Below are 17,204 nucleotides of genomic sequence, written 5' to 3'. Positions count from 1 at the left end.
ACCAGAAGAGGAGTAGCCCCTTCCAAGGTGAGAATACACCTCACTGATGACCTCAAAGAACCTGGATGTGATTATTTTAATTAAAAAAAATGTATTTATTTATTTGGCTGTGCTGGGTCTTGGCTGCTGCGTGGGCTTTTCTTTAGTTGCGGGGAGCGGGGGCTGTTCTCTGGTTGCTGTGTGCAGCGTTCTCACTGCGGTGGCTTCTCCTGCTGTGGCGCACGGGGGCGAGGGTGTGCAGGCTTCAGCAGTGGCAGCACGTGGGCTCCAAGGTTGCAACTCCTAGGCTCTAGAGCACAGGCACATGGCCTTAGCTGCTCTGAGGCATGTGGGATCTTCCCAAATCAGGGATCGAATCCAGGTCTCCTGCATTGGCAGGCAGATTCTTGAACACTGAGCCACCAGAGAAGCCCCCAGATGTGATTTTATTAAGGGAACCAGTAGGTTTCCTCACAGGTGCCCAGAGATCTATTTAACGTCATTGTTGAATGAGAGTCCATGTCCATGTCCAGGTTCAGGGCAATCATTCATGGAGTTTCCCCACCCACTGGTTATTCTAAGTTCAAAGGAGCAGGCTTAACTAGCCAACCAAGTAATTCTCTGAGCAAAGATAATTCTAGAGACTAGTTATATGTAACATATGATTCCTACTGCAAAATGGATTCTAAACATTCACATACGGTGAAATGGACTAAGTCGAGTGTGAAGTGTAACATATGAACTGATTTTCCATTAAAGGACTCAGGGATAACCACATGGAAAACAGATTTATGCCAGGGCAGAGACATACCTCCTAGAAGGTAACATCAAGTGTACTCTGACAAGAAAGGCTTTTTTTGCTTCAAAGTCCTGGAGCCAAAATAAAGGTCAAATCACAAATTTCACATTCCAAGTTTATGAAAGGGAAAAGAACACCAGAGGTATTCTCCGAAAACAGCAACTCTCTTCTCTCCTTCCTTAATGGAATTGCATCAGGCATCCTGTCAATCATGCCAGCACTGTGTCTTACACACTGGGGAGCTGACACTTACACAACCGACCTGTGCAAGGAGATGCCAACACAGGAGAGGGTCGTGCTATTTGTTACAGCCCAGGGGCCAAGAGCAAGGACTCTGGGGCCAAGATATGTGTTCAAATCCTGGTGCTGGGCTGCGTTGTGCTAGTAACACATGGTGAACACAGCTGCCTTCCAAACCCTGGTGTTGGCACTTACTAGTTGTGTGACCTTCGGCAAAGTTGCCTTTCTTTGCCCTAGCCTCCCCATCCTTAAAATGGGGATGATGACCAATTAAAATGTCCCTTAACAAGTGAATAGATAACCAAGATAACCAAAAATGTGCTATGTACCCACGCAATGGAATATTATCAATAAAAATGAACTGGCTAATGATACATGCAACCAGCTGGATGGATCTCGAAATCATTCTAATGAGTGAAAAGAGTCAAACGCAAAAGCATACATATGTATGATTCAGTGTCTAAAATTCTAGAAACTACAAACCACTCTATTATGACAAAAAAAAAAAAGAGATCACAGTTGCCTAGAGACAGGGGCAGAGGGAGGATGGACTGAAGAGAGTGAGAGCAACTTCCGGGCGTGATGGGCACGTTCTGCACATTGATGGTGGTGGAGGTTTCACTGGGTATACACAGCTGTAAAAATTCACACTGTGCACTTCGAATGAATGCAGTCTATCATATGCAAATCAGACCTCAATAAAACTGATATTAAAAAAAAAAAAACCTCTCCCACAGATTTGTTTTGAGAATTAGATGAGAAAAAAATGTGCAACACCAGGCTTGATAGCTGGCACATGGAAATGTTTGGTAATGCTGGTGAGGGCAGTGGGGCTGGAGGAGGCCGCGGCACGAGGACAGAGAGCGCCCCTGGGGTCAGAGGACCTGAGTCCCTGTTCAGCCCGATGATGCCGTACAATAATGCTTAGGCCTCAACCTCTCAACACGTCAAACAGCAGGCCTGGGCGACATGGCGTATAGAGACGCCAAAAGCTGCAACAACTTGATTCTAACGCGATGACGCCACAACTGCAACCAGCATTGCCTTCTAACGATGCATGTGTGGTGTATGTAAACTTCAGTATTCAGAGGGTTTTGCTGTGATATAGTTACTCCTTGAAATGGAGCATTTTCACACAACTGAGGGCTTCCCTGGTGGCTCAGACCATCAAGAATCAGCCAGCAATGCAGGAGACCCGGGTTCGACCCCTGGGGTTGGGAAGATCCTTTGGAGAAGGGAATGGCAACCCACTCCAGTATTCTTGCCTGGAGAATTCCATGGACAGAGGAGCCTGGCGGGCTACAGTCCATGGGTCTGCAAAGAGTCGGATACGACTGAGTGACTAACACTTTCTTTTTCTCCCAATTGAAAAAAAATGGAGAAGGTAGGATTTCAGAAGTCCTTTGAGGGGAGTTGAAAAGAAGTCCAAGCTAGGGTGGGAAGAGGTGTGAAGAGTTCCAGTTGAGTAAACCCTCTGCAGATCAGGGATTCACCGAGCACCCCAGTGTCATCAGCATCACAGTTTCCAAGCACACTGTACCTTGACCACCTGGTAGGGATCCTGCCTCCTTGAGCCCATTGGCACATCCTCCTGGTTGTTCTGCGGCCCTGTGTAACCAACGGCTGAAGCAACAGAGCCTCTGAGGCCAGGCCGACCCAAAGTGTGGTAGAAGCCACCAATCAGTGAGCATCACAGCTGTCACCGTAGCGGCAGCAGAGGACGTCCCAGGAACACGTCTGGGAAGACAGACTTCTGGGGACAGAAGCGCAGGGTACCTTGTTGACCAGCGCCACCGGGAATTAATAGCGGGTGGAGTAGCTTGGCAGCTGAGACGAACTGAGTGAGAAGAGCTGAGGCGGAATATCTAGCAAAAATAAATGACCTTGTTGATGAGAGAGAACGGAAAAGCAATCAAAGGGCTGAAGAATGATAGAAGGAGACTCAGGGGCTCTTACTAACCCTTAGAGCAAGTGCAGACTCAATTCCTGACCTCTAGTGACTACCTTTCTACCTTCATACCCCTTTGGGATGAGATGAGACGGAAGTACTTGTGCACACGACTCCCTCTCCAGTCCTCAGTCCTGGCTTTGGAGGCATCACAGCAGGGCTGTCAAATGTCAGTGTGCAAAATATTTATCTAGGGAGCTTACTTAAATTAATGCAGATTCCCTGGGCCCCAATCCCAGCCTCTACTTTGCCAGTGGCCTGGGAATCTGTATTTTTAAACTTTTTATTTTGTTCTGGGGTGTAGCTAATTGACAATGTCGGGATGGGTTTCAGGTGAACAGCAAAGGGACTCAGCCATACATATGCATGTATCCATTCTCCCCCAGGGCTTCCCCAGGTTGAGATGGTAAAAAATCTGCCTGCAGTGTGGGAGACCTGGATTCGATCCCTGGTTGAGGAAGATCCCCTGGAGAAGGGAACAGCTACCCACTCCAGTACTCTGGGCTGGAGAATTCCATGGACAGAGGAGCCTGGTGGGCTACAGTTCAAGGGGTCACAAAGAGCTGGACACGTGTGAACAACTAAGCACTAAGCACAGTCTCCCCCAAAAGCCCCCTCCCACCCAAGCCAGCACTTAACATTGAGCAGAGTTCCCTGTGCTATGCAGTAAGCCCTTGTTGTTTACTCATTTTAAATACAGCAGTGTGCACACATCCATCCCCAACTCTGTGAATCTGTATTTTAATCACCCTCCTAGCATATTTCACAATTGTCCTATATGACTCTCACCCTGATCCTGTGTGGTAGCTATGGCACAGAGAATCATCTATGTTCCCCAGATTCAGTTCTCTCCTTCACCTTAGTCACATGCAAAGGTTAGTTAATAGAAGGCTTTGGAACTCCACTTCTGGTCATGAGAGAGTAACTGGTACCAGACTTGCCTTCCTGTTATAAACAATCAGAAAACTAGAAAAAAAATACGAGAAACAGCTGCTTTCACACAGTGGAAAGAGGTAACACAGAACCAGGACCCCTGAGGGCAGGAAATGAATGCAGTGGGCCCTGCAGTCACCCTAGCTTCCGCTTAGAGGTGCTTCCCAGGCACTGGTACAGGGTAGGGAACCCCGAGTCAGGCACAGGCAGTCTGGAGGGTTGAGGAGACACAGGTCAAAGTTTAGGTGGCTGGGATTTGAGAAACAACCTAAGTGTCCACTGATAGATGAATGGATACAGAAGACATGGTGTGTATATATATGTGTGTGTGTGTATACAGACACACACACACACACACACACACACATAAGGCTTCCCAGGTGGTGCTTCCCAGGTGGTAAAGAACCCGCCTGCCAATGCAGGAGACTTAAGAGACACAGGGTTTGATCCCTGGGTCAGGAAGATCCCCTGGAGGAGGAAATGGCAACCCATTCCAGTATTCTTGCCTGGAGAATACCATGGACAGAGAAGCTGGGTGGGCTACAATCAAAGGGTCGCAGAGTCAGACATGACTGAAGCATCTTAGTGCACAGCACACACATACATATATATATATATATATGTATGCATATATATATGCATGTGCGTGTGTGTGTGCGTGTGTATATATATATATATATATGCATGTGCTCACGCTGTGTGCTAAGTCACTTACGTGTATATATATACATATGTAGGGCTTCCCAGGCGGTGCTAGTGGTAAAGAACCTGTCTGCCAGTGCAGGAGATGCAGGAGACCCAGCTCCAATCCCTGAGTTGGGAAGATCCCCTGGAGAAGGAAATAGCAACCCACTCCAGGATTCTTGCCTGGAAAATCCCATGGACAGAGGAGCTTGGTGGACTATAGTCCATGGAGTTGCAAAGACTCGGGCACGCCTGAAGGGACTCAGCACAGAATACATATACACACAAACATGCATATGTGTATATATATACATGCACAGTGGAGCGTTGCTCAGCCATGAGAAAATGAAATCTTGCTGCTTGTGACAACAGGGATGGACCTGGAGGGTATTAGGCTTAAGTGAAATCAACCAGACAGAGGACGACAAACACCATATGACCTCACGTATGTGTGGAATCTAAAACACAAAACAAACACAATACAGGAACAGACTTAAACACACAGAGGACAAGCAGATGGCCGCCAGAGCAGGGGGCGGGGTGAACTTGGGCAACAGCAGGAAGAGGCACAAACTTCTGGGGATAACGTACATAAACCGCTGGGAAGTTACATACAGCATGAGGAATATGGTCAATAAAATCATAGTAACTTGCGTGGGGACAGATTTATCATGAGCTCATTAATGGGCAAACATCAAATCAATACGTGGCACACCTGGCACCAGCATAACACGGCCCATCAACCACGCTTCACTTAAACCCAAAGAAACAACGGCCACAATGATCTGAATCTGATGAAAACCACAAATCCACAGACTCAAGATGTTCAAGTAGGATAAACACAAAGTAACCCACAACAAGGCACATAGTGACCAAATTGCTGACAATAACAGATAAGGGAAAATAAGTCTTAAAAGCAGGACAAAAAGACAGTGCATACAGGGGAGCAGAGATAAGGAGGACCACTGGCTTCTCAGCAGACAAGCAAGCCAATGGACGACGAACCAAGTACCTCAAAGACTAAAAGGGAAAACCGAGGTGTCAGCCCAGAATCCTTTATCTGGTGAAAAGTAAAGACATTTTTCAGACGAACAAGACTCAGAGAATTTCTTGCCAGAGGACCCGCTCTACAAAAAAATAAAACATTACATGAAGCGCTTCAGGCACAAGGAAAATGATACTACATGGAAATTGAGTTCTACACAAAGGAACAGACTGAGGAAATGGTAAATATGTGAGTTAAAAAAGAGGCTTTGATCATTCAGGTCCTAAAGATAACCTCCCCTCTAGTAGGTTTCCTGCAAAAGGTACACACAAACTTTATGTCTTTTCGAGTTCTGAACACGGGCTTCAGCTGTGACACGGCTGCTAGCCGCTGAAGCACTGTTTCTCCCTTATTTACAGCATCAGCCTTTAACCAACTATGTGCCATGCACTAGAGATGCAAAGATAAACAAGACAAGGTGTCCACTATCAAGGAGCTTAGAGCCTGGTGGGAAGAACAACTGAGCCAATAAAGCGTTAAAGCATGACGGTCACTCAGCCCTGTGACCACAGGCAACTTCATCGCTCTGTACTTTAGTTTCCTCAAATATAAAAGTGGGATAATAACAGTACTACCTCGTAGGGCTGCTGTGAAAATGAAATGCTTCAGCATCTATAAATTGGGAGAACTGTGCCTGAGACTAATAATAAAGAACCAATAAGTACCAGCTATTATTGCTGTGGGGGGTGGTCATTACAATGGAGGTTTGCCCAGGAGGTTGTGGGCACAGGGAGAAACAACACCTGAGTCAGAGACGGCGGGTGGGATGGCAAGAGAAGACAGTTCAGAGGAAGTGATGCTTCTGGCCGAGTGCTGAAGGACAAGGAGGATTAATGGATAAGGAAGTGGGGAGGAACCCCAGGCAGGGGCAGCAGCACTCGGCCAGGCACAGAGACGCAACCCACAGGCCAGGACGAGGCCACAGGGATGTGTCCAGTAAGGCCTGCAGCAAGTGGCACCTTGGCTGTAGCCCAGGAGATGCTCTGGGACGTCTCTGGAAGCCCTTCTGACTTCCTCCACGGGCATCTTACCTCCTCCGTCATCTGATCTATCCAGGCTCTGCTGTCTGAGGCGGTGGCTGTCACCAAAAAAAAAGGAAAAGAAAGGAGGAAGTGAGTTTGAAACACAGGAAGGAACAACCTATTATATTTTGATGGCTTCCATTGCTTTTCCTAGGTGAAAATGTCTCTGGACCCACCTTCCTCCACCAGCTTTGTCAGGCCTGCTTCGTCAGTTTGGTCTGCTGTGCAAGGCGCACAAGCTGTACCATCCCACCAGCAGCATCACACGGACTGCGAAAGGATGCTCCTCCCGCCTACCTGCACACTCCGTCTTGACCCAGAAACCTGCCTTCTTTCTCTTTGATATGTCTGGGGAGGAGGCTAGGATTAGAAGGCTGGTGTTCCTTCTGCCCATCTTCATCAATAAAGCAGAACCTAAGGGTCAGTCCTGTTGACACCTGAACGTACAATCTAAGACCCAGGGCGTGGGAGACAGGACATGGCCATCCATGCCAGAGTCCAGCCCTTCAGCTGCAGAAGCAGCATTCGCTGAGCCCCTGACTATCACTCTGATCTCCAGCCCGAGCCCAGCCCGCTCCCTGCTGTCTATGTTCGGATGCTGCGTTCAACAAAGGCTGAGCTGATGAGGACCACACAGACCGCATGGCGGACTAGGGTCACACAGGATGCCGTGAGAATACTTGAAACATACTCTTGTATTTCTTCAGAAGCCCTCCTTTGTGACCTGAAAGAGAGAGAGACAAAGTTCATGAGAAACTGCTAGTCTCTGCACTGGGTGGGACACTGGAGGGGTGTTTCAAAAGTGGGGTAAAATGAGAATAACTCAAGTGATCTATCTGTCTGGATTCCTCTTTATAGACCAAGGCCCACAACCGATGAGCGAGTGACGGTGATGCCTTCTTACGCCCTTTTCTCAGCGTGTCGCCACATTAAGCTGTTGAGCTCGAGTGCTTAAATTGAAGGAGAAGCTCAAAACTCAGAAGCGGTGTGGATGATACTGTGCCTTCTTTTTCTTTCAACAATTAACTGATCAGTTTACAGGAGCATGCTCTTAGGACGGAGGCCGTGGGTCTCGTTTGGAGCTGTTCTGCTAACACACGTAGTTCCCCGTGAGCAGAAGGGGATGAACCAGCCGTGCAGTTCAGGCTCCTGATTTCTTGCCTCCCCCACGGGAAGGACCGCAAGGCCCTGTGAGTGATGGTGGCCTGTTCACACGCTTATGTGAGGCCCGGGTTCTCCAACCTGAACGTGTGTACAGACCATCTGGGAAGCTTGTCAGACATGCAGATCGCTGGGCCCAGCAGTGAGAGATTTCTGGATCGGCTGTCTAGGGGAGGGGGAATACATCTTAACTTTAACAGTCGTCACCCTTTAGCCAATCTTACTTAGAAGACTTAAGACCAGAGTTTCTCAGAGGCTCAGTAGTGACCTGCTTGGATTAGAATTCCTGGGAATTTGAGCGTGCATTACACCGAGATTACTTTTCTGTATGTGTGACAATCTCTGTGATAAGAGAGTATTTGTTCTCTTTATGAAATCTTTTAAGTCAGAAATCAATCACCATGATCCATGCGGGCACAGGGTGATGGCGATGCCTTAATGGCTGGGAGGCAGGATGCCTGAGAAGTCCCTCCCCAGGAAAAGTGACCTCGGGACCAACCGGCACCTTCTGCAAAAATGCAAATAATTCTCCCCGAGAGGGGAAAGGTAAAGTAAACCCTGGGACCACTGCCTCTGACTGTCGTGGTGAAGATGAACGCTATAAACCTGCTGTCCGAAGGAGCCGGTCCTGTCACCAGCAGCAGGAAGGCTTGTATGGAAACCGGGATCAGAGGAGAGGAACAGGCTTCAGGAAGGTGGTCGCCCAGGCCTGCACCTTCCCGCTCTACAGAAGGGGCAGTGCCATCTCTGGTTACCCTCAGGAGTCTTAACAGAATCGTTCTTTCTGAAGCCCTGTGCCAGAGGAAGCAGCAGCAGTGACTCGGCCGGAAGGAAACCATAATGATAAGGCTACTCTTCGGGGGAAGGCTGATTAATTGCCATTTATTCACTCATCATCTGAATCGGTGTAATTGCTGCTGAACCCACGTCCTGCTCCACCCCACTCTCAGGGTAGCCCAGTATCTTCCTGCATCTCGTTGCATCCCGCAGGGAAGGAGTTGGAACTAGAGACCACAGCCCCCAGGGATGGAGGGCGGGGATGTCCTCAGGTGGCATTCTGTCTGTCTGTCTGTCTCTCCATCTCTCCTGCCAGAAACAGCAGGTTCTGGGCGAGCCTTCTGCTCGGGAGATGGAAAGCCTAGTGGGAACCTGTGTGGGGCCCCAGAGAAATGGCGTGAAACCCTGCCTGTAGAACAGTGGGCCACTGTCAGGCCATACCAAGCTTCAGGTAAGTTTGGGCTGCGCCACATCACTGATTATTTTGGTTTGGTTTCATTTTGTTCTGTTTTAACATGAATTTGGTGTCCAAATTGGTTTATTTTGTACAAAAAAAAACCCCTGGATTTCTGAATTCTTCAAATATGAACACTGGCAACACTGCACTTACATTCCCTTAAGGAAAACTCGGGGAAGCTGGGCTGTGCCCAGCGCCCTCCCCACTGCAAGCCTGAGCTCTGCCCTCCTAGAACTGGGGGTCCCTACTAGCTGAGGCTGGGAAAGATTGAAGGCAGGAGGAGAAGGGGACAACAGAGGATGAGATGGTTGGATGGCATCACCAACTCAACAGACGTGAGTCTGAGTAAACTCCGGGAGTTGGTGATGGACAGGGAGGCCTGAAGTGCTGTGCAGTCCATGGGGTCGCAAACAGTTGGACACGAATGAGTGACTGAACTGAACTGAACTAGCTCTTTATCACTGAGCCTGCGGTGCCGGCTTGAAGAAGCAAGTGAAGCATTTCCCGTAGCTGTGCAGCTACCAAAAGTGAGAAAGCAAAAGGCAGTGGGAAGCATGCTTCAGGAGAGCAGGCAGAGGGTACATTTCTTCACAGAACCGTGATTATGCAAGTAACTTCTGTTCCTCGGTGATATAAGTCAAGCGGCTATTCTGAAACGATCCCCACTTCACAGAGTTACTATACCTGACCAGTCAATCCCCAAAGGCACCTCAGGCCATGCAGTGACATGAAGTCTAGCACAAGGATTTTCAAACCACAGGTCGTGACCCATTAGTGAGCCGTGAAACCCATTTAGAGGATCACCAGCAGCCTTTCTTTTTTAATCTTTCTTTTTTTTTCAATAGCAAAGAATAGTGAAGAGGGTATATTGCAAATCATAAAGATAAATATTATGTAAGTTTTTTTTTAGGTTTATATATGGATATACCCAGTCATGATGGAGAGTACATTTTTAAAATTGCTGGAGACAGGTTAAAAAAAAAAAACACGTGGTGTTCTATCACCGCCCAGCAGGTAACCCAAGAAGGAAGGACGTGGGGCTGCAGTCCCGTCTCTCCCAGGCTGTGTGGGTGGGTGGAGGCTGACAGAGGGGACAGCGGGTTCTGGGTCATCTCGTCCTCGCAGACACATTTCCAGGGACGCGGTGTGAGCCGGGACAAGCCTGAGGCAGGAGGACTGCAGAGTGGCGGCCAGCTCTGCCCCGGGCTCCCCCAGAAGTGCTGTGAGGGTTTGGGAGCCTGGCAGTTATCATACTGGGGAGCCCACTGTGTAGAGACACAGCACGCTTTGGGATTTTCAGAGACTCTCGTGCATATCAGCAGTCATTCTGGAAAGGAGGCAGCCGCAGGCTCCGGGAGCATCATGTCACACACAGACTGGGACCGTGGGTGCCGCGCTGTGCACTTCTGTCCATGCCACAGAGCCGGTCGGTGGCGAGGCTGAAACGAGACTCCCCATCGCCCACCTTGCACCCCCGATTCCAAATGCACTGCCCTGAGCCCTTGCAAAAGCAGGTACCCGCTGATTCTTAGCTGTCCCCTGGGCTCCCTGAACACTGCTTGGATTTACTGGGCTCGCATGTTTTCCATACTTACAGGAGACAACAGACAGCTCATTGAAAGCTTGACAGAATCCTTTACACAAGGAGTTCTTAACCAGTGGACCACAAGAGAATCAGCCCTGGGAAGCTTTTGCGGTGTCCACCCCAGGCCCCCCAAGCGAGTAATTTCTAGAAAAGGAACCTAGTCATGGATGTGAGAATCACTACTTGAAACCTTATGTCAGAGAGCAGGCTGAACTCACTAGTTGCTAAGCAGCAGGAGGTAAGCCTTTTTGCCTCGTCCTTCCGAGTTGCCTACTTTCTCCCCTGTGTGTTAGTCGCTCAGTCACGTCCAACTCTTTGCGACCCCATGGACTGTAGCCCACCACGCTGCTCTGTCCATGGAATTCTCCAGGCAAGAATCCTGGAGTGGGTAGCCATTCCCTTCTCCAGGAGATCTTCCCAACCCAGGGATCGAACCTGGGTCTCCTGCATTGCAGGCAGATTTTTACCACCTGAGCCACCAAGGAAGCCCTTTCTCCTAACACAAGTGACAGGCTGAGGGGAGGAAGGAAACGGCCTTATGGACTGAAGGCTCCATTCCCGAGTGACCCTGAACTGGCGTTCCCCAGACTCAGCTGGGATTCCCCAGTGTTCATAAAAGCTCAGCAGGCGCCCTCCACCCGGGGAGGCCCAGAAGCAATTCAGGTCCGATTAGAGATGCTTGTTCAATATTCAAAATGTAAAACACAGAGGTTGCTGAACCAGCACTTTGAAAAGTTAATTAAATGCCAGGTTTCTTTTTAAGAGCTACTCCATCACTTGCTGATTGCTTTGGCCATTTTGCAGAATGAAGCTTTAACTCCAGACAATGAGAGTACATGTTCTCCCTCACCTCTCACCTTGGGGAGACAGGGTGACGGGAGTAAGGGCACCCTGGTCTAATGCTTTGCAGCGAGGGATGGCTGGACCTGGTAGGTAACTTGCCAAGAAGGGAAACCATGGCCCTCTCTGTGGGGAGCTTTACAAGTCACTAAGATCGCTCAGCTTCATGAGAAGCTGTCTGTTCTTTAAACACTGAGTTCCCAGGTGGAGACTTCAAGGTTAGGGGCATGGTCTGGTTTTGTTTATTTTTAAATTATTTTTATTTGTTTTTATCTTTTGGCTGTGCCACACAGCATGTGGGGTCTTAGTTCCCTGAGTAGGGATCGAACCTGTGTCCGCTGCATTGGAAGACAGGAGTCTTAACCACTGGACCAACAGAAAAGTCCCTTGGTTTTTCCTTACTTTTCTTTAAAGCCCAGTCCTTCAGCTCCACATTCAATCAGTCCCCTCCTGGTGTTCACCCCCACTTCTCTACCATCCACACACTGGTGTTTCCTCCTCAGCTCCACACATTCACCCTCAATTCTCAGGGAAAAGACCCTTCCCAGGCCCTCGCCCACACAGACCTGTAAAGCTGATGACTGATGACAGCAACAGTTACCATTTATAGAGCTTGCTGGGTGCTGCTGCTGCTGCTGCGAAGTCACTTCAGTCGTGTCCGACTCTGTGTGACCCCATAGACGGCAGCCCACCAGGCTCCCCCGTCCCTGGGTGCTAGGCACTCTTATTTATATATCCCTGTTATATAACACTATGTAAGCATTACATATTACCTTGTTTATTTATCACATTATCTTCTTTCACGTGCTCCCTTTTATAGATGAGGAACCTGGAGCTCAGAGAAGTAAAGTTAATCTGACTAAAGTCACCCAGCTAGAAAGTGATCGGGCCAGAATACAAATTCCAGTTCTTAACCCCTACGTGATACAGGCACGCAGGCAGCTCTGCTGACCAGGGGAAGGGCTCATTCTACATTCTGCTTGAAATTCAATTCATATTTTCCACGATGAGATGAGGATATAGACTGTAAGACTTCTGATTTAGAGGAGCACGACAGCTTTGTACCAGGGGGTAGTTAATGTTGGCTTAATTGTTCTGCGTCACTGTTCGTGAATTTTTATTTACAACCTCACAGCTCGTGTAATGGCAGAGAGGAGACCCCATCTAGCCAGGTCACCCTTCGCTCCATGTCCTCGCCTTCCCAAACTTCCTCTGTTCAGATGCAGTTCCTTTCTTTTGACATTTAGAGACCACGCTGACATGCACTGGGCATGATTTTGGTCAGTGGAGGACAAGCTTGCCGGCTTCCAGCACATCTCCCCTGCAGCAACACAGAACCACAGCCCGATCTCGGATGCTCGGTTTCACCCTGGGGCTCAGCGGCAGAAAAGGACCTCAGTGTGAAAACCCTCCCGGCCTGTGCGGCCCATCTCCTCTGCCTGCCCTCCTGCGTCAGGCAGAAGGCCTCAGCTGCTGCCTACACGGGTCACGTGCTGAAGGGTGAAAGGCGGCTCTAATGTAGACATCATCTCAGTTAAAATGTTGCTCTCGAGTTTAATGGAATACCGCAGAGATCTAAATGGAGATAAAGCACCACGGCTCAGAGAACAGCCAGGATGCTATCTTTATGCGGCATGACAATGTTCAGTGGTTAATTAGACACCGTTAACCTATTTTAGCAGGGGACATAACTGGGATAAATGGGGGGAAGTGTCCTTGAAGTCTCTTAATATCCACAGCACATATTGGACCCTAGACTCACCTCCCTGCTGCAAGACAGCACAGGCTTAAAACAGATCAAAGTGCTGGACATGGAAGCGCCCAGTGGAAGACACTCTACCAGCCCACCCTGCCTGGGCCACGGTCTCTAAACGGCGAGGGATGTGAAGGGTTTGGACAAGTGGTTACTAGTACAACTTGTGGCCCATGAGAGAAGCGCTAAAGCCACTGTAAGGGGCTTACAGGGCTCCCATGATAAAAAGAAGAAACTCTGCAGCCAGGGACCAAATTCATAAATACTTAGCAAGGGCAAGAGCGGGAGTGAGAGACCAGCTGAAGTGAAGCTAAAGCTACCTTATATTTTCAAAACATATCACTCCTCTGGAGGAAAAGCAGGCAAAATACCACTTTCTTGCGAGGTTTTCAACTCTCATAATTCTTAAAGGTCCAATAAAAATCTCACAAGCCTCGCTGAGGTCAGTTTTACCAAGATGTGAGAGAGGGGAGGTCATTTGTCCCAGGTCATATAACACATCACCAGGACATCCAACATCGAGGCTCTACTTTATAAATTGTATGACCCAGCAAATGAGCCTTCACAGCAAAAATCCGAATCTGAGCAGACGAGAAATCTTCCATTGTAATCTCGGCTACCAGGTCCATTCAGCATCAGGCAGGGGACCACTAAACTGGGGTCCCGCTGCTCCAAGTGTCCCCATACCTACAATACTGATTAACAACCAGATAGTTCTCATGAACTGAAGTTTTCTTTGGCTAAAAGATTTCTCTTTATTGAAAATCTCTCCTGAAAGTTGAAACCCCCTCTTTCCCCCTGGGTTCCTAATTCTTGTCATTCATGCATTTAGTGTCTAGAATATTTTTCTAGGTATTGTTCGTTTTCCTTTCTTTTTAAAAACAAACGAGAACTCCCCAGCACCCAAATTCTGGCACTTTGTAGTTTTAGATCACCTTAGAGTACAGTTAGCGCTTACTGGCATTATCAGCAAATAAGGTGTCTAGTAGAAAGACGAAAGAACAATCTCCAAATCCTGTCTGTAGACTCCCAAGCCATACCAAGTGGAAGGGATAGGGAATTACAAGGCAATTCCTGGGTGAAGTTTGCCCCCTGCTGGTCAGATTCAAAACAACATCTTTGTTCCGATTCAAACTCAAGAGAAGCATTTATTTATCAGGAGGGAAAAAAAAGATTGAAATATACAGAAACAGTCTTAGTAGCTAAAAATAATTATTGGAACATATACTATGTATGTATATGCCTTATATGAATAAAGTAAAAAGTTGAAGAGTTCACACCTCTAGAACTTAGGTACCTTGAATGAACACTATTTTGTTTAGAACAAATGGTGGGTGTTGGGATTTGTGGATCTTTTGCTCAGGATTTTACAATTTGGCTTCAGAAAAAGAACATTATAGAGATGGCAGTAATGCCTCCAGAAGTCTTACCCACCGCAGTGCCTGAAATTTCAGTGCCTGAAATCCCACCTGCGCATCTTATAGGTGAGGAAATAACGAGACCAGGAGATGCAAAACGACTTCATTACAGACCCAAGGCGAGCTGGACACACAGCTGGAACTAGAAACCAACATTCCCTCATCTACTGCTACTTCTATTACGGCCCAGATTTAACAGAACAAGTGTGTTGATCACTCAATTATATCTGACTCTTGTGACCTCATGGACTGTAGCCTGCCAGGCTCCTCTGTCCATGGGATTCTCCAGGCAAGAATACTGGAGTGCACAGCCATTCCCTTCTCCAGGGGATCTTCCCAATCCAGGGACTGAACCTGGGTCTCCCGCACTGCAGGCAGATTCTTTACCGTCTGAGCCACCAGGGAAGCCCAGAAGAACAAGTGAGGTCAGAGCAAAAAATCATGGCAGCACTAAAGACAGAACTAATCTTTCTGGTTGGGTGACGCTGGAGAGACTCCCTAGAAAACGTGCTTGAGACTGGCAGGAAAGTCACAGGAGGAGAAAAACCTGAATAAAGGCAGGGGCCACAAAAGGGCCAGGTGTACTCAGAAAAGAGCAGGGGAGCTGGTGCGACTGAAATACAAAGGGTGGTGGCTGAGAATGAGAAGGGCGGAGGAACTGGCTGGACGTGCTGACAGACTGGAACAAGATGCTCTTCCATGTAGGTATCAACCCCAGAAACACAGACGCTGATACCGCTCAGGGATGGAACGGGGTGGGGGGGCGCGGGCTACACATTTTCGCTGGGCTCCTTTTTTCCCCTTCAAGTTACTAAGACGATTGAGAGGGGGTACAATGAACAGTAGGCCACCTACCACATATCTGGCAACGCAAAAGCAGCACGAAGGGTTAAGTGGACGACACTCGGTCATCCTTCCTGCTGGAGAAGGATGGGGAGGAAAAATCTCTGGGAAGAAGTGCTGCCGAAAAATCCGCCACGCTCAGATGCCACCCTCACGCAGTTTGCTGTAAGTGGACTTCCTGCAACTACTTTATACGTTGACTCCTTACTTTTAATTTACTTAAAAGAAAACTTTACATTCTCAGTGGAAATTCTGCATTACCAACCATAGAGAAAGTAGTTACAAAAAAAAAAATACAGCTTAAACAAAACACAAAATTTATTATAGCTACATATTGCTATTTGCCAAAGTCTGAGCCTATGGCATATTCCTCCTTTGTTAAAAAGGTAGATTAGCAAGGTTAGAAAGGTATTAAGGAAATACTAGGTGCAAACTGCGACTTTCCCATTGATACAATTGGAGGGGGCTGAAAGCCGATGGGAAAGACAGTAACTTTAAGACTTAGGGCTGGTCTTTGGGAAATGTAGCCACAAGGACGAAAAGTGAAATGACACAGGACGTGGTAACCAAAGTAAGTGGAAATCACGGCTCCACAAGTCAGTTTTTGCTGTTGTTCAGTTGCTCAGTCATGTCCGACTCTTTGTGACCCCATGGACTGCAGCATGCCAGGCCTCCCTGTCCTTCACTATCTCCCCGAGCTTGCCCAAACTCATGTCCATTGTGTCAGTGATGCCATCCAACCATCTTGTCCTCTGTCATCCCTTCTCCTGCCTTCTATCTTTTCCAGCATCAGGGTCTTTCCCAGTGAGTCGGCTCTTTGCATCAGTTGGCCAAAGTACTGGAGTTTCAGCTTCAGGATCAGTCCTTCCAATGAATCTTCAGGGTTGATTTCCTTTAGAATTGACTGGTTTGATCTCACTGCAGTCCAAGGGACTCTCAAGAGTCTTTTCCAGCACCACAGTTGAAAAAGCATCAATTCTTTGGTGCTCAGCCTTCTTTATGGTCCAATTCTCACATCCATACATGACTACTGGAAAAGCCATAGCTTTGATTATATGGACCTTGGTTGGCAAAGTCAGGGGGCAAACTTTCATCAGTGCTTCTAAAAACCTTTATTTCAGTCCATTTTTTAAAAAACTAGAGATGATTTACACTGAATGATCAGGGTCTTTTACTTCTCCTAGAATTTTCTTCTCCATAATAAAGAAACCGGTGGAGACTTCCTTCTGGTCACTCACTAGTTGTTCTCTCTGCCTTTCCGTTGCATCCTGTGGTCCCCCACAGGCCCGCAATCACACTGGGACTCACCCAAGTGAGAAGCTACCCACAGGGAAGGTGGTGCAGTGGTACCTGCCGCTAGAGGTGGCCCCCTCCACTGCCGATGTGCGAGGCCCTCCCGGGGCCTGGCAGGGTACTGTGTGGGGCAGCCTTCTGGAAGGCTCCGGATCCAACCCAGTGACCCCCTGGTACAGAACCGAGGACACTCTGGCACTTCTCAATATGGCCTCTTGTGCGATGACTGCTGTGAAACCAGGAGAAAGAGGCCTAGCCCCCAGTAACCAGCGGTGGTGAGGGAAGACGGGACAAAAAGTAAAACCACCAGCAGACCCACCAGACCAGAAAAGAACCGAGCTTATACAAAAGGGGTTCTATTTCGTGTGCATAAATTATACCTATGTCTGCCCGGGCTGTGGCTTCGACAACGAAAACGGCTTTCAGT

General features: G+C 48.2%; 1 protein-coding gene across 1 annotated transcript in view; it reads right to left on the bottom strand.

Moving 5' to 3' along the window:
• IFT43 (intraflagellar transport 43) overlaps positions 1–17,204 on the bottom strand; it is a 103,872-nt gene that overhangs the window by 21,247 nt on the left and 65,421 nt on the right. The window contains exons 4-5 of the mRNA XM_019969291.2: positions 7,342–7,374; positions 6,660–6,706 (exon numbers count right to left, since the gene is read on the bottom strand). Coding sequence (XP_019824850.2) covers positions 6,660–6,706; positions 7,342–7,374 — 80 coding nt within the window. The remainder of the gene's footprint in view (positions 1–6,659; positions 6,707–7,341; positions 7,375–17,204) is intronic.

This window comes from Bos indicus, chromosome 10 (assembly GCF_029378745.1).
Source record: "Bos indicus isolate NIAB-ARS_2022 breed Sahiwal x Tharparkar chromosome 10, NIAB-ARS_B.indTharparkar_mat_pri_1.0, whole genome shotgun sequence".
Classification (NCBI taxonomy): domain Eukaryota; kingdom Metazoa; phylum Chordata; class Mammalia; order Artiodactyla; family Bovidae; genus Bos; species Bos indicus.
The sequence above is the reverse complement of the archived record's forward strand: the minus strand, read 5'-3'. Positions and strand labels throughout refer to the sequence as shown.